This window comes from Ciona intestinalis, chromosome 14 (genome assembly GCF_000224145.3).
Source record: "Ciona intestinalis chromosome 14, KH, whole genome shotgun sequence".
NCBI classification, from domain to species: Eukaryota; Metazoa; Chordata; class Ascidiacea; order Phlebobranchia; family Cionidae; genus Ciona; species Ciona intestinalis.
This window is the reverse complement of record NC_020179.2, coordinates 412364-428814: the sequence shown is the minus strand read 5'-3', so window position 1 is coordinate 428814 and position 16451 is coordinate 412364. Positions and strand designations below refer to the sequence as shown.

At 36.4% G+C, this 16451-nt stretch overlaps 1 protein-coding gene across 1 annotated transcript; it reads left to right on the top strand.

The window, feature by feature from the left end:
- Positions 1-1394: 1394 nt before the first annotated feature.
- Positions 1395-15530, top strand: LOC100176824 (heat shock 70 kDa protein 4L). The gene is made up of 20 exons (XM_002119155.4): positions 1395-1637; positions 5161-5218; positions 5605-5745; positions 6147-6269; positions 6592-6691; positions 7100-7233; positions 7782-7865; positions 8182-8342; positions 9203-9279; positions 9538-9689; positions 10024-10127; positions 10404-10537; positions 11132-11253; positions 11688-11768; positions 12281-12380; positions 12654-12793; positions 13249-13374; positions 13808-14035; positions 14381-14542; positions 14869-15530. Exons 1-20 carry the CDS (start codon positions 1531-1533, stop codon positions 15025-15027), a joined length of 2493 nt encoding a protein of 830 aa, XP_002119191.1. The 5' UTR covers positions 1395-1530; the 3' UTR covers positions 15028-15530.
- The last annotated feature ends 921 nt before the right edge of the window (positions 15531-16451 follow it).

Sequence of the window (16451 nt, the reverse complement as noted above, 5' to 3'; positions counted from 1 at the left end):
CGTTCCTTTTACAAAATAAAAATTGTTAAATAGTTGCTTATAGAAATTTTGATAAGAAAGGCTACTAATCATCATGTATGAATGCAACACCATCAGCATACTTTTCAAATAAAGTATATTGTAGGCCTATGAAGTAACTCTTACATGTTTAATACGTGTATTTAGTGCGAATAAAGTCAGCTATTTTAACCAAACAATGTAATATGTTGTAACATCAGACTTTACGGCTACACATTTATAAAACGTACTTATTTAGATAGTTAATGCTGTTTTGTTTCTTGTTCTTGGTGAAAATCGAGTAAGCACTAACAATAACAATCTATAATAACAATCTATACGGGATTTTGCGGGTACATGCGGGCAGAGCCATAGGTGTTTCTACGACTCTGCATGCGGTACATGCTGTTTACAAGCGGGTACATGCTGTTTACAAGCGGGTACATGCGGTACAAGCGGGTAGGCTACAAGCGGTACATGCGGTACAAGCGGGTAGGCTACAAGCGGTACATGCGGTACAAGCGGGTACATGCTGTTTACAAGCGGGTACATGCGGTACAAGCGGGTAGGCTACAAGCGGTACATGCGGTACAAGCGGGTACATGCGGTCCATGCTGTACAAGCGGGTACATGCGGTACAAGCGGGTACATGCGGTACATGCTGTACAAGCGGGTACATGCGGTACATGCGGTACAAGCGGGTACATGCGGTACATGCTGTACAAGCGGGTACATGCGGTACAAGCGGGTACATGCGGTACATGCTGTACAAGCGGGTACATGCGGTACATGCGGTACAAGCGGGTACATGCGGTACAAGCGGGTACATGCGGTACATGCTGTACAAGCGGGTACATGCGGTACATGCGGTACAAGCGGTACATGCTGTACATGCTGTACAAGCGGTACAAGCGGTACATGCTGTACAAGCGGTACATGCGGTACTTTATGTTTTAAAGGGGTCCGTTTTTCTTAATCCTCGGTTTGCCGTTTGTGATAATTTTAAATAAGAGTTTAGTTTTTAAAGGAAAAGCGCAAATAGTCTTGATAAAGCTTTTAACAATTTAGTGTCAGTTCCGTTCTCCCAGGAACGCACCGCCATAAAGGCGCAGAAATATTAGCATTTTAATTTAAAACTATATTGCCTGAAATTGTTTTTACCTGCAATGACAGAATATTATCGTATAGTTTGTCTATTTAATTTTGTGTAGAAAGGCGTGGTTTTTGCAAAAGAAGTAGTCCGCAGCAGGCTTTATTTACAGATTGTTTTTGTAAAATAAAAATTACCTGAATCAGAAATATACTAAAACACTAACCCCCAACTGCCAACTCATATAACTCCCTGTAACCCCAACTAATAATGGAGAACATATATAACCTTGAATTTTCCACTAGTCGAATCCGTAACTTATCAGAGGTTTCTTAACTAGTATACCATGTTATATACGAATGTGTGAAAAACATTTTTCAGGCTGCTTTGCTTCGTTTCTGCCAAATATATTTTAGTACGAATTGTAAATACTTGCTGCTATAATGTCAGTGATTGGTTACGATGTTGGGAACCTGTCGTGTTACATTGCAGTGGCACGCCAAGGTGGAATCGAAACTATTGCTAATGAATTTAGTGATAGAAACACACCGTAAGTGGAAATATTTATAACATAGGCCCAGCCCTGGACACTCAGGTCGGCAATCGGCAATTGCCGACCGTTTTGCCGACGTATTTTAAAAACCATCGGCAAATCAGTGCCGACGATAAAAGGACTTGCGAAAAAAAAATCTGAAATTTTGTTTTATAATTTCATTTTTAAGGATTGGCTACATAAACTAAGTAATACATATTAATGAATTGCCAATCGTATTAGAACGATGATTATCGCATAAACGAGACGTTACGATCGGTGATATATACCTTTGCGTTTGGAATAGCTACCCTTGCAGTAACAACTAAAGAGACACGGCAATGGCGAGAAAAAAAGAAAAAGGCATTCCGGTATTATGGCGCAACAAATGTTCATGAACATTAATCGAATACACATATTTAGATTTACGTGTAAACTGCAGTAAAACGAATTGTGTTGCTTGGAGTTTTTAGACCAAGTTAATCATGCCAAGGGAAACTACTGTAAAAAAATGGGCATTTGAAGAGCTGGACTATGAAGCCGACGATGATGGGAATGTTTCGCGAATATGGTGCAAACAATGTAGAGAGTTTTATAAAAATAATGAGAACCAGATTCGTCAAAAGGGCTGTGTGACAAAGGAGATAGACACCTATGTAAAAGGTACAACAGTCATAAAGAAAAATAATTTTCACATTCATCTCTCGTCCCACTCTCACAAGACCGCAATGCTTAGACTCGCGGAACAAGGTAATGAGACTACCAGTGAAAGTAATTCAGTCAGTACGTCGACTGCATTGAGTGTTAGACAAACAACGTTGCTGCCATATTTTAAACGTCTGAGTTTCGTGCAGCGAAGCCAGATGATAAGAAAGTTTCAAACAGCCCACTTTCTAGCAACAAAAGCGAAGTCATTCCAGTTGTACGAAGATATGTGCAGGTTTAATAAAGTCATTCTTGATGTAGACTTGGGTTCCGCTTATCTCAGTCGTAAGGCAGGTGCGGAAATAACAGCTTACCTCAGCCGCAGCAGTAGATTAAAAAAGATAACAGAGCCGGTAAATGAAGGGAGCATAAGATATTACAGTATACTGTCCGATGGCAGCTCTTCAGCGAAGACTATGGACGAAAAGGAACTATTTGTATTTAAATCGGCAATGTTTGGCAAACCTACGTTTTCCATATTGTCACTCGAAGAACCACAAGATACGAGCGCTGAAGGCTTAAAGGTTGCCATGAATAATGCCATCGAAAAAATGGAATTCACTGTGCCAAGGAAACACCACGAAATAGGCATGTGTACAGATGGTGCCCCTGTCAACCTGAAACTTCACAGGCTTGTGAAAGAGGAATTGGGTGATCATCATTTTCTTACTTTGTGTCCAAGTCATAGGGTGGAGCTCGCAGTACGCGATGCCTTTAAGCTGAGTTCATTGAATGCTGCTAATGAGGCAAATTTAAATTCGGTATATTATTTATTTAAAAGAGCCAATCTTCGGTGGCGTCTATTCAAGCGACAGGGTGAATTTCTTGGGATTGAACACAAAGTATACAAGAGACCTAATGGTACGCGTTGGGCTGAACACCAAGCGGGTGCTTTACATTCTTACCTCAAAAATTTGCCAATTTTGGTTGGTTATTGCAACCAACAAATAACATCGCCTTACAACAAATCATTAAAGGACGTACGAGCGAAACTAATTGGCATTAAAAATAACCTTTCCACAACTAATATAATTTTTGCTGCAGCAAAGAATGACATTCTTTCTTCAATCGTTCCATTTACAAAGTCTTTGCAGGATTGTTTGCTCATTTCTCCTGATTTAATCAGTAAATGCGCTGCAGCATTAAACAAACTACGCAGTACAGAATCGACCATTCAAGACCTTGGTGTCGCAGCGTTTCAGCATGACAGTTATTTTCCTTCAACAAGTAAAATCTTGCTAAAGTTTGCAGATGGTGAAATAGAGCACAGCACTGTAAATGCTACAAGAGAAAAGGGTAGAGATAAAGCCACGGTTACGTTTCATCAGTACCAAGTTCAGGGAGACTTGATGGCAGCAAAAAGCAAAGTGTTAAAAGACCTGCACGAGATAATTAACAAATTAGTGGAATCGCTCGGCACAAGGCTATCACCTCTTTTAGACAATCCACTTTTCAAATCCATTTCAGTTTTCCTGGACACACGCGCATATGCTTACTGCAAAGCATCTGATTTGCATAATGATATCGAAATTATAGTCCAGCAGTATTCCGATTTGCTCAGGGCAAATGGCTGCGAGCTTGATAAGCTCATTTTTGAAATGAGCTTAGTGCACGATTACGTCACAAGATTTGCCAGGATCAAAGACAGTTCCAGGGTCTGGCAACAGCTATTTGCACGGCAACATCAAATGGGTATTACAAATATTTTGCATCTAGCAGAGATTGGCATCGCATTTCCATTGTCTAATTCGGAAACCGAGCGTATTTTTTCCTTTCTATGGCGCGTGTTCGCAAAAGAGAGACAGTCTTTAAAACACAATACCATCGAAAACATTTTACGATTGCGATGCGACAGCGACTATTCACCTGAACGGTATGAGCATGCGGTAGATAACTTCATTGGGCAGCATTTAGATGGCTCGGAAAGAAAAGGAATAAGAAGGCTACAAGGTATTAACCACCCTGCAAAATTGGCAAAAGCATGTACGAGCAGCACTCCGTCGTTGCTCCTAGAACAGGAAGCAACAGACGATTCTGAAAATGAAGAAGTGTGGTCGTCCTCTTCAGATGAAGAATTTCTCGGTTTTTAACCTTTTTTGCTGTTTTACCAAACGTAGTTGTTCACTTCACGTCTTGTAAATAAACCACATGTGTTGTAGATTCGTAAGTTGTGCTACAAAACGATTCGTAAGTTGTGCTACAAAACGATTCGTAAGTTGTGCTACAAAACGATAATTTTATAATTATGCACCAATAACAGAGCTCTAAAAAGATATATACGTGCGTATGTCTTGTCCTTACCTAGTAAGCTCGTGTTTCTCAACCTACGAACTAATATTTACGATCTACCATCACTTTCTTACGTTGTTCGACTTCATTCTTGATTTAGTCAGTGCGGTAGTAAGAAACCTTTATTAATTCAAGAATCGCCCCGCTAACACATTTAATAACACGCAGACGGTAGGAGCGACACGCGGCAAAAGGCCATATATAGTATTTTATGATGAGAGTGCTAACGTTCAGCCGCGTTTCTTCATCGTCGGCAATATTGCCGACATTGCCGACGGATATCGAAAACCGTCGGCAAGTGGTTGCCGACCTACTTTTAAATGAGTGTCCAGGGCTGTAGGCCTGTATATATATATATGCAATCTGTTTTGGCTACTTTTAACTAAAGTTCTTTAAGTTAGTTTATTTTTCATGGCCAAATAATATTCTGTGCATTACTTATTAATACCACCCCTGGTATATCGCCTGCATCCTTTGAAGTGGCATAATATGTAGTTTTAACAGCATGTTTCAGTTACAGTTCTTCTTGTAATTTCCTTTTCTTTAGGTCTATTGTGTCGCTTACAAGTAAAGAAAGATCTATAGGAACATCAGCAAAAACACAAGTACGTATAACTGATTTTGAATGATGATGAATAAATAAATGTAATTTGTGTATTGTGTGGCAGAGAAACATCAGTTTGTTATAGAACACACGGGTGTTCTGTTTCATACTCCTCATTGTATTAGTGACCACTGGATTACTGGATTAAAGCAATTGTAGTTATGTTTCTTGCCCAATGCCACAATATTAGTAGGTCCAGCCTTGAACGCAATAGTCTTTAGGTTAGAGGCAGGCCTGTTAACCACTGGGCAAAGGCGGGGCTGGAATAATACTAAAACAGATCATGCAAATTTATATTTCTTATTTTTTATGATGCAACCTTACTGAACACAACTTTAAAGTATTGGCACGAAAAAAAAATTAATGTATCGTTGTATTTAATTCCAGATCATTTCTAATTACAAAAACACCATCAGCAACTTTAAAAGATTAATTGGACGACCTTTTGATGACCCGTTTGTTCAAAAGCAGATAAATAGTCTTCCGTATCTGCTTGTTAAAACAAGCTCTGGTGGTGTTGGGGTCCAGGTGAATTATTTTGTAAATATTTTTAAAATATTACTACCGTTGCTTTATGGATTAGTTAATAAAGTTTTATTTTAAGAATAAGGTTAGTTTTTATCTGACCAACTGTTTTATATTGTCTCTGTATTGTAACAACACAAATGTGGATGCTACTAGTAGGAAACAATTTATTAGTACTTTCCTTTGACAATTTTTGTTTGTTTCTTTTCCTTTGAAAAAAATATATAATGGCCTATTTATTTTTTCCTGCGCACAATTTCTACAAGTTTATATTCTGTTGAAATCATTGGTAAACCTCAGGAAATTTATATATATATTTGAAATTGACGAGATAAAAACTATTACAAAGTTGATTCCTTGTTAGTCCACCAATGCTTGCATTATAACACAATAAATGTTTCTAGGTAATGTATGGAGGAGAGCAAACAGAATTCAGCATGGAACAAATATATGGGATGCTACTGACTAAGCTACGTACTATAACTGAGGACAATCTTAAGAAACCGGTTCAAGATTGTGTTTTGTCGGTAAGCAGAATTACTTCCTGTGGTAAAACATGTTTAATTGAAAGCTCTTTTAAGCTAATCTTTGTAACGGAACCTTTTTTAGAGTTTAAAGAAATGTTTGAAATATGTTAATAACCTCATTGATTAATATGACGATTACTGTATAACTTACCCCTGCTTGTTGGTATAGACACTTAACAGCAGGTTTAAAGCTGTATTAAAGTGTTAAACTAGAGTGGTAAGACCCATTATGCCAACCCTGTTTTAAAAATTCGGGGACATGACACTCCAGACACCCCTGACTTGTTGCCCATGTAAGTTAAATATTACAATGATACTACAGGTTCCTTCATTTTACTCCGATGTTCAAAGAAGAAGTCTCCTGGCAGCTTCAAGAGTTGCAAGTTTGAATTGTTTACGTCTCTTCAACGATACTACTGCCGGTTTGTTTTTACTTTAACATATGAGCTTTTAATTTTATAATAATACAAACTCAAAATGCTTTTTTAATTAAGAACCACGCGCTTCCCTCTAACCAGGAGGTTTGGGTTCAAGGCCACTAAATGCTATCATTGTGGACTTAGTGTTCTTGGACAAGATCATTTACCGGCACCTGCTCGCACCCACTAGTTACTTTCTAATGTGATAAGTTGTCCTGAACTGTCAGCCAAACATTAATCAGTCACTCACAAATTTACATACTTGGTAACTCTTAAGCAAGCATGAGCTGTATGAAACAAAACACCCGTGTTATAACGACTGTCATTGCCCTGACACGTGACAATAAAACAAGTCACATTCATATTCATGTATCCATAATAAAATATTTCACTCATACATCATACTTTCAGTTGCACTTGCGTATGGAATATATAAACAAGACTTGCCGGCACCGGAAGAAAAATCACGAATCGTAATATTTGTTGATATTGGTCATTCATCCATGCAAGTTGCAGCAGTTGCATTTAACAAAGGAAAACTGAAGGTTATATGCTTGTTTATGTGTTATGCGTTAGATCATTTATTTAAGTGTGATGCCCCTATAGGTTTGTCTACCTATTTTACCCAAAAATTAGAGAATAAAGGTGGCTGTACACAGTATCCGGAATTGGGCCGTTTTGTCCGGGTTTCGCTGCCGCATATGGAATTGGACATGGGTTTGTATACGCAAGCGAATTCGCACGCCCTATTTTACCCTAAGTTTGGTAGATAAAGTACCACTTTTTGCCCTATATCATAATCCAGTAACTTTAGTAGTGTAGAATAGTTATTATACCCACGAGGTTTCGTATGTGGTAACTTATAAATTGGCACGAGGCGTATGAAACAGAATATCCGTGTTATAACGAATGCCGCTGCCCTGCCATGCAAGGATAAATAAGTTACATACAGGGTAACTGATAAGTGGGCACGAGGTATGAAACAAAACACCCACATAAAAACGACTGTCGTTGCCTCATCATTACGCAAGGAAGATTTAGTTACATTTATTTATTAGTTGCTATGAAAATAAATAATTATATTTTTCTACAGGTTCTTGCGACAACATTCGACCCTTACCTCGGTGGAAGGGATTTTGACTTGGTGCTTGCAAAATATTTTGCTGATATTTTCAAGGTACATTATTTCGTTGATTGTTGTTAATTCCCTTCCTTTTGCTAATAATTACTTTAACCAACGTTGACGTTTGTTGGATATATATATATATATATAAAAAATGATGTTATGATGATTGGTAAATATCTTCACCTCATTTTATCAAAAACTACATACGTGGTAACTAATAGGATGGCATGAGGTGTTCTAAACAGAACACCAGTGTTATAGTGACCGTCGTTTCCCTGCTATGCGAGATAAATAAGTTGCATTCATTTATTCATTCGTATAAAAGTTTGTAAAACACAGTTTTTTAACAATTGCGTTTGATTTTCAGGAAAAATACAAGATTGATGTCCAGAAAAACAAGAGAGCTGAGCTCCGTCTTATGATGGAATGTGAAAAGCTGAAGAAACAGTTGTCATCCAACAGTGGGAAAATGGCGCTGAATATCGAGTGTTTAATGGACGATAAAGATGTACAAGGCTCAATGAACAGGTATGGTAGGAATAATATAGTGTGTGGTGATCTAGTTTATTACATTTATACGCTCTGAACCATATGCACCTAATTAAGTTAAGGACGTGAGTAAATGTATGCATAGGCACCTAACATGGGTAAGCAGGGTATGCATGAATGCCCTGAAGTTGGTTATAATACACTTTGTGAATAATCTGGGTACACACACTGCACACATATAGGAACAGGTTAATTGGGAATGTCGCACCAATTAAAAGTAATAGCTTAAGTATATGGCATGAAGAACACCATGGTTTCTAAAATTATGGCCTATGCTCCAAATGCATTATTGAATCAAAAATAAAATAAAGTTAAGAAATACTTGTTACACAGTAACTACACCCAATGCACTTGTAATCAATTTTTTTTCAAAATTCCCCATCTAAGATGTGCCAATGACATTACAATTACAAACGACTATTAATTAAAAATGGCACAGTTTCAAAGATCAAATGGTATTGATTCACCGAGAACTGCATGTAAAGTAATTATAAAATTGATTTTGGTTAAACAGAGCAACTGTCTGCTTAATAAAAAAAATACTAGAATGCAGTAACTGTAATATCATGTCATGAATAGATGTATATAGCCTATCTTTTGGAAACTGAAGTTGTTATGTAGTGTATTTACGTAAAGTAAATAATCTATTCCAAGTTATTCCCTATGATTGGTACGTTATTACCAATTAACCTGTTAGTGTTGTTACTATGTGTATACAGATTATTCGCATAGTGTATCATAATTGTTTCCAGGACATTCATGCATGCCCTGCTTACCAATGTTAGGCGCCTATGCAGTATGCATATGTTCATATTTTCACTTTTGTTTTGTCTGTTTAGGTCAGAGTTTGAGGAATTATGCAATTCTCTATTACAAAGAGTTGACATACCTTTGCAAAAGATTCTGCAAGATACAAGTATGTAGATTTCTATTTCTTATTTTGATAGTTTAAACTGGTTGGTTAAGAAGTTCTTGTTTAAGTTGTGAAACTTTGCAAGGTGTTTTGCTTTAGACCTTGTGCCCGCTTACAAGTTACCACAAATGTTACTTTGTGGATATTTTAATTATATATATATATATACATTGTAATGTATGGCGTATAATTTAAACAACCCATAAGGGACCACTAGGTAAGGAAATTGCTACATGTGTTGAATTCTTGTGTTCTGATTAGAATTGCAGAGTCAAGATTTTTACTCGGTTGAAATTGTTGGGGGAACGACCAGAATTCCAGCTGTGAGATCAAGGATCAACAAAATCTTAGGAATGGAAGCAAGCACGACATTAAACGCTGATGAAGCAGTTGCGCGTGGTTGTGCATTACAGGTTCCAATTTGCATTTAATGTATTTGTATTCTATATGAAACTCTCCTGGGATTTGGTCCAGATTTGGCCAGTTACCCAAACATCTAGGAATTTAGGCCAGAGTTGGCCCATTACCGCAACACCCAGAACGCTTATGTCCAGTGTTTCATGCTAACAGCGGGACTCTGTCCTGCATCCAATCCACACACAGTCTTTGAGTCCATTTACACCTATTGCTAATATCTGTTTTTTCACTTGTTTTTTTTTCAGTTTAAATGTTTATTTCAAACTACGGTAAAGACAAAATCGGAACACTTAGCTATATTTCTGATCATCGACCAAATTATTGTTTCAGTGTGCTATGCTGTCTCCTACATTTAAAGTTCGTGACTTTACTGTGCTCGAGTGTTGTCCATATTCGATCTCATTATCATGGAAGGCACCACTGAATGAGGAAGGGTGTGTATTGTTACAATCATAGGCACAAAACTTGGGGTATATAAGAAAAAATGGGTATAAAAAAATGCATTTTTTGGTAAATAAAAGAAAAACTTGTACTTAAAACAAGTTTAATGGTTGGAAAGGGTAAAAAATTTGGGTAATTTGTTTCATAGGGGTAAAAATATATATATATATATATTTAAAACAAGTAAAAAAGATTTCAAAGTGTTTGTTATTTTTTACCTTTCAGTCGTTTAGGAGTAGTTTTATATTTTTATTCACGAAACATTACAGAGATATGGAAATATTTCCTCGAAACCACCAAGCTCCGTTCTCGAAGATGCTTTCATTTTATCGCAAGGAAGAATTTGCACTGAACGCTCGTTACACCAACCCCGATCAAATCAACTATCCACATTCGGATATTGGTTTGTTTTAATATAGAATTAACGATAAAGACTTTTACTATTAAAAATGGGTATATATATATATTAGGGCTGTGAATTTTCCTATTTTTTGTTTAATTGTTAACCGTTTAACCGGTTAACCGATGCAACTGTAATCCTAATGATTTGTGATGAAGAGTTTTACTATTAAAAAATGGGTATATATATATATATATATAGGTTTATATTTATATATATATATCTATATATTAAAAATTCATAACAAAAATAATAAAGTTTTTATTACAAAAGTTATCTTTAATAAAATAAAGTTTTTACTATAGAAAGTTTAAAAAATCAAGCCAGTTGTACCTAGTTTATGTTTTGCATCCAAGTTTTTTAGTGGCTTTATTTTGTTATTGTAATAATAATAGGCACCTAACATGGGTATGCAGGGTATGGATGAATGCCCTGGAGTTGGTTGTGATACACTATGTGAATAATCTGTATACACACAAATAGTAACAGGTTGATTGGTAATTAACGCACCAATCAAACAGCTACAACCATAGGACTATAGAGAACCCTGGTTTAGCAAAAGATAAACACTTATTGTAATAATCATAACTTTGTCAGGTAACTTCTGCATAAGCAATGTGATTCCTAATAAAGATGGTGAAGCATCCAAGGTTAAAGTTAAGGTTCGCATCAACATCCATGGGTTGTTCTCTGTTACTCAAGCGAGTATCATTGAAAAGGTTGGTATGTTTGAACTTTGAATGATTGTATATAACTTATTTATGGAGCGGGGCAAGTGGCGGGGCAATGACAGTTCTTATAACATGGATGATCTGTTTCATATACCTCGTGCCCACTTACGAGTTACCCCGTCTATAACTTATTTATCCTCACATGGCGGGCAACGACAGTTGTTATAACACGGTGTTCAGTTCAATTCACCTCGTGCCTGCTTAAGAGTTACCTCGTATGTAACTTATTATATATTCGCATGGCGGGGCAACAACAGTTGTTATAACATAGGTGTTCCGTTCGATACACTTCATGCTTATGATCTACCAAAGTAACTTGTAGGCAATTGTTTTAGTGTATGATTGATGGATGGTAATTACCGTCTATTGCAAAATTGGTTTTGTTATATTTTCTTCTGGTAATAACAAGAAATATTTTTCAGCTTGAAGAACCTCCCGCGGTAATAAATGGTGAAGAACCAATGGAGACACAAGAACAAGACAAACCAGCAGATCCTGAACAGGTAATATGCGTGTGCTTGGTTCATTCCTCAAAGTAAAGTCAGATTGCAAATGTTTTTAAGGGGGGTGTTAAAAGTATTTAGAACGTGTTAGAGGGTGGGGACTCCCTTTTTTTATAAAAGAGAAACAATTCGTTTCTTTTAAATTTAAAATGTGATTACAGTCATTGGCCCAATTTAGGAGATGTTGGAAGGTGGTGGCCTCTCTTTTTTATAAAAGACATCCCATTTTTTTAAATTAAAAATTTATTATTTGAAAGCAGTTGCAATATCTAGTTATTTATTTTACGAAAGTTTTCTCGTTTTTCAATATAGTGAGCTACGTCAAACAAAAGGGTTGTTTTAGGTGGAAATAAAGGGGTTTATAAATTTCGACTCCCCCTAATTTTTCAAGTTTTAAACTAACCACCATCAAAGCTCTATAAAAACCAAGCTAATTTTTTTTTACTGCGAAATATCGCTATGGCTGATATATTCATTATTTAAAACTGTGATACAATGCTATGAATTAACAGCCACCAATGGAAACTGAGCCTACTAACACTGAGAAGACAAACGAAAGTAGTGAACCTGCTGCTGCTAATACGGATAATAAAGAAAACACTAATTCAGTTGGTTAGTTTATTTACTTTCTTTAAAAAAATTGGTAAAATAAATAATTGCTTCGTTTTATACATGTATTGCCTGAGCCATTGTTAATGCCATGAATAAGTTACAGAATATGAATGAATATCTGAAAAAACAATCACTCACAAAGTTATATACATGGTAACTTATAAGCGGGCACGAGGTGTATGAAACAGAACACCCGTGTTATAACGACTGTCGCTGCGCCGTCCTGTAGGTTAAACAAGTTACATTCATTTCATTTACATTTACAAATATCAGATAATGAAGAAAAGAAGAACTGCGATGAGAAAACTGAGAAGAAGAAAAAAGTGAAAGTTAAATCCAAAGATCTTCCGTTTGAGTCGCAACTGCACATGCAGATCAACGAAGCAGAACTTCAACGGATGTTTGAACTTGAAGTAAGATTGGTTTTGGTTCAAGTAAAACAGGTTCAACTTTTGAGCATTTCCTTGGAATGTTCTAGGTGTCCATGGACAGTGACGCAGCCAGAAAAAAAATTAGGAGGGGTTTTAATTAAAAAAATTTAAAAATATTTTTCTAACCAACTTTTTTTTGGCTGTGCCTCTGTCTATTGAAATGGTAACCCTCCCACTGATGATGGTAACCCTCTTTCTATGATCATCAAACAACCGACTAAGCTAGCCACTGCTTAAGTTAGATTCTGGCTAAATTGGTAGATTTTAAAAGCTATGCGTTTGAAAAACGCTCTTATTTTTTATTTATGGTTTAACGACTGTGGTTTTGCTGTTGATTCCATTTTCTTTATTGTTTTCAATAAAAAGATCTTGACTATTTTTTACAAAATAAAATATAAAAATTAAGTTCAGTTTCTAGCATGAGTTTTATGTTTTAGAACAAGATGATCATGAATGACAAGCTTGAATACGAGACTTCAGAAGCGAAAAATCTTGTTGAGGAATATGTTTATGATATGCGGGGAAAACTTTACGATAAATACGATGGATACATCACAGAAGAGGTTCGTAACATCATCACCTATATTCTTGCATGAAGGGAAAACTGAAATAGTATTGTGTCACATTTTAAACGGCAGCGGTTAGCACCTTCCCCCAACCCAGAGGTGTTGGGTTCAAGGCTCGATGCTGAACCATTTGTGCGGACCTTCTTGCTTTTATTTCAACAAAAATCACTAAGTGTAACATTAAACATAAAATAGAAATAAATAAAAGTCAATAAACAATTGTTGCACTTTAAAGAGATAGCATACAGGTCTTGGTAAACATAGAGAACAGCCGTTATAACACGGGTGTTCTGTTCATACACCTCATGCAGGCTCACAAGTTACCACATATGTAACTTTGTGGATGATTATTTTTTGATTTCCTAAATGTATGGCTGACTATTAAGTATACAACAAAAAATAAAATATTAACACCTTTATTCTTATGCAGGACCGAGATAGGTTTGTAGCAGTTTTAGAGCAAACAGAGAATTGGTTATATGAAGAAGGTGAGAATGAGAAGAAACAAGTTTATGTTGATAAACTTGCCGGGTTGAAACAATCTGGGGACCCGGTGTTTAGGAGATACACTGAGGCAGCAGCAAGACCAGCAGCTTTTGAACAACTTGGTTCTGCTTTGCAAAAAATCTCAAAGTTTTTGCATAACTATAATGAAAAAGTAGGAAGTTTTTTTATATATAAAAATGTAGGTATATATGCATACAGATGTTGGGTTTCATAGCTTTAAATATAATCTTTAACTTTGTGTTTTTTGATGATTGCCCTTTATTTGAGGTTAAATCTTGTGATCCGAACCTTATTAGCTATGTGCTCGTTCATTAAGCCCTGCTCTCTTGTATAATGAAAGCATTCTTGGCAAATGCTTTCGCAGTCAATCGTCTTGTGCCGGTCCAAGAATTTCACCTCTAACGGCACAGTACGAGTGCACCCATCTGTCTCTCCTAATCATTACCTCACGGTCCGAAAACCGAGGTTCTATTTCATTGCCTTGTAATTTACACAGGATGAGAAATACATTCACATCGAACAGAAAGAAGTTGACAAAGTTACGGAATCCGCCACAGCAGCATCACAGTGGTATAATCAAATGCTTCAGAAACAGAATGCACTTTCGAAATCATCAAATCCGGTTGTAACGGTATCTGAAATCGTTGCGAAACTGAAGGTTAGTGTTATCCTGTGTTTTTTTATACCACTCAGGGTGGGGGCCAATCCTGGCCTAAATCCTAGGACTAATGGCGTGCCATGCTGCGGGACCTTACCTACATAGAATAGAATAGTTATCCTATGTTTACTAGTTGGTTCTACTACTTTTTAAAACATAAATTTATCCACACGGGGCGAGATAAAGACAGTCGTTATAACATGGGTGTTCTGTTGCACACACTCGTGTTTAGTCGTGTAGTTGCGTTATAATGTGCCCAAAGACACATCTGCCCACAATGGTGGCAGCTTTAAGACTAGTTGTTAAAAATTTGTTACATATTGTAGAGCATGGAAAGCACATGCAACTCTATAATGAATACACCAAAACCTAAACCTAAAGAAGAAGTTCCCCCACCTGACACTCCTGATGAAAAAACTAAAGATGAACCGTCGAAAGAAAAGAAAGAGAAAACTGAGCAGAAGGAAGAGATGGACCTTGATTGATTACAACTTCCATGCTAACTTAAATATCACAAAAAAATGCTGTGTTTTTTTGATGTTAGTGTAATTGTATTATGAATATACATAATTTCAGATATCACATAATTTATTGGTTGATATTATGTTGTGTAGAAACTTCACTGCACAAACTGAAATGCTTGATGTGATTTGGTCCTGTAATGAAATGTCATTATAAAATATAGCTAGCTGCTTATATGACTTTAAAACCCAGCGTTTTACCAACGCTTATATAAGCGTATAACTTTGAAGCTGCTGCAGTTTAAGCTGCAATAAATGAGCAACTATTGTCTATAACTTGGTTAATACTCCTCACTGAATAAATAATTACAGTTGTATTGGCGATAACTTAAATAAACAACACCAAGATTCTTAATAACCACAGCCATATGGGGATAACAAAAGCGGTCCCGTTCCATCGTCAACCTATAAACAATGTTAATTGCTGATCATATAACTTCACCATTAAACATGCTGCTCTGTACAAGATATGCTATGGGATCACTCCCGTTTTTTGCTCATATATGAAAAGTAAACAAACAGCCAGTTGGCCTTCTATCTTTTAGATTTTTATGGTGTAACAACAATTCAAGCCCAGGCTCTGTTTAAGCTAGAGATTTGTGGGATCTCTTTTACAGAGGGCGCAGTAGGCTAATACTTTGTGAACATCTAGAGAATTTACGGTCCCAATAATATAAAATCATGTTTGCCACAATTACACTGCGTGAACCAATGCAAAAGTGAAACACCCATTGCGCGCCCGATTTAACCAACGATTAGAGCTGGCACACGAAAGAAATTGAATAAACCAACTGCCTATACACAACGAAGTGTAAAATTATACCAGAGTTAACTAAATAACCCAATCCGTTATCTTATCACTACCCAAGTAGCGAGAACTGATATATATTCAACTCAATTTAAAATATAAAACAGTTTACTTTTTTTTTTTGAATGAATGAATGAAATTTATTTCGTCTCTTCGGTCACGATAGCGAAGAACAAGAGAGATGACAAAAGCGAAAAGACAGGTAGTAACGGTAAAACAACAGTTGTTAAAACACGCTTATTGATAAAAAAGAAAGAAATATTGTTTTGGATAAAAGGCGTGACCGTTACACCCTACAGACGATACAATGTGAAAATTAAATAAATAACATTTAATTAAACATATTAAAGTTCTAATTTGAAGAAAAACTTTACAGTTGCTACGACCAAGTTGCCTACAACCGTACACGATAGTTTTAATATAGCATATAACTGATGCTACCAATGCGAGATTACCACCGAACTAACATTGCTGTGTTTGCTAACTGCGAGCTTTGTCGAGTTTTATATTTACCCATCAGTCGGTAATAAACCCGTTCATGTGCGCAGAGGAAAATAGCCAGTATAAATCGAAATTTGAT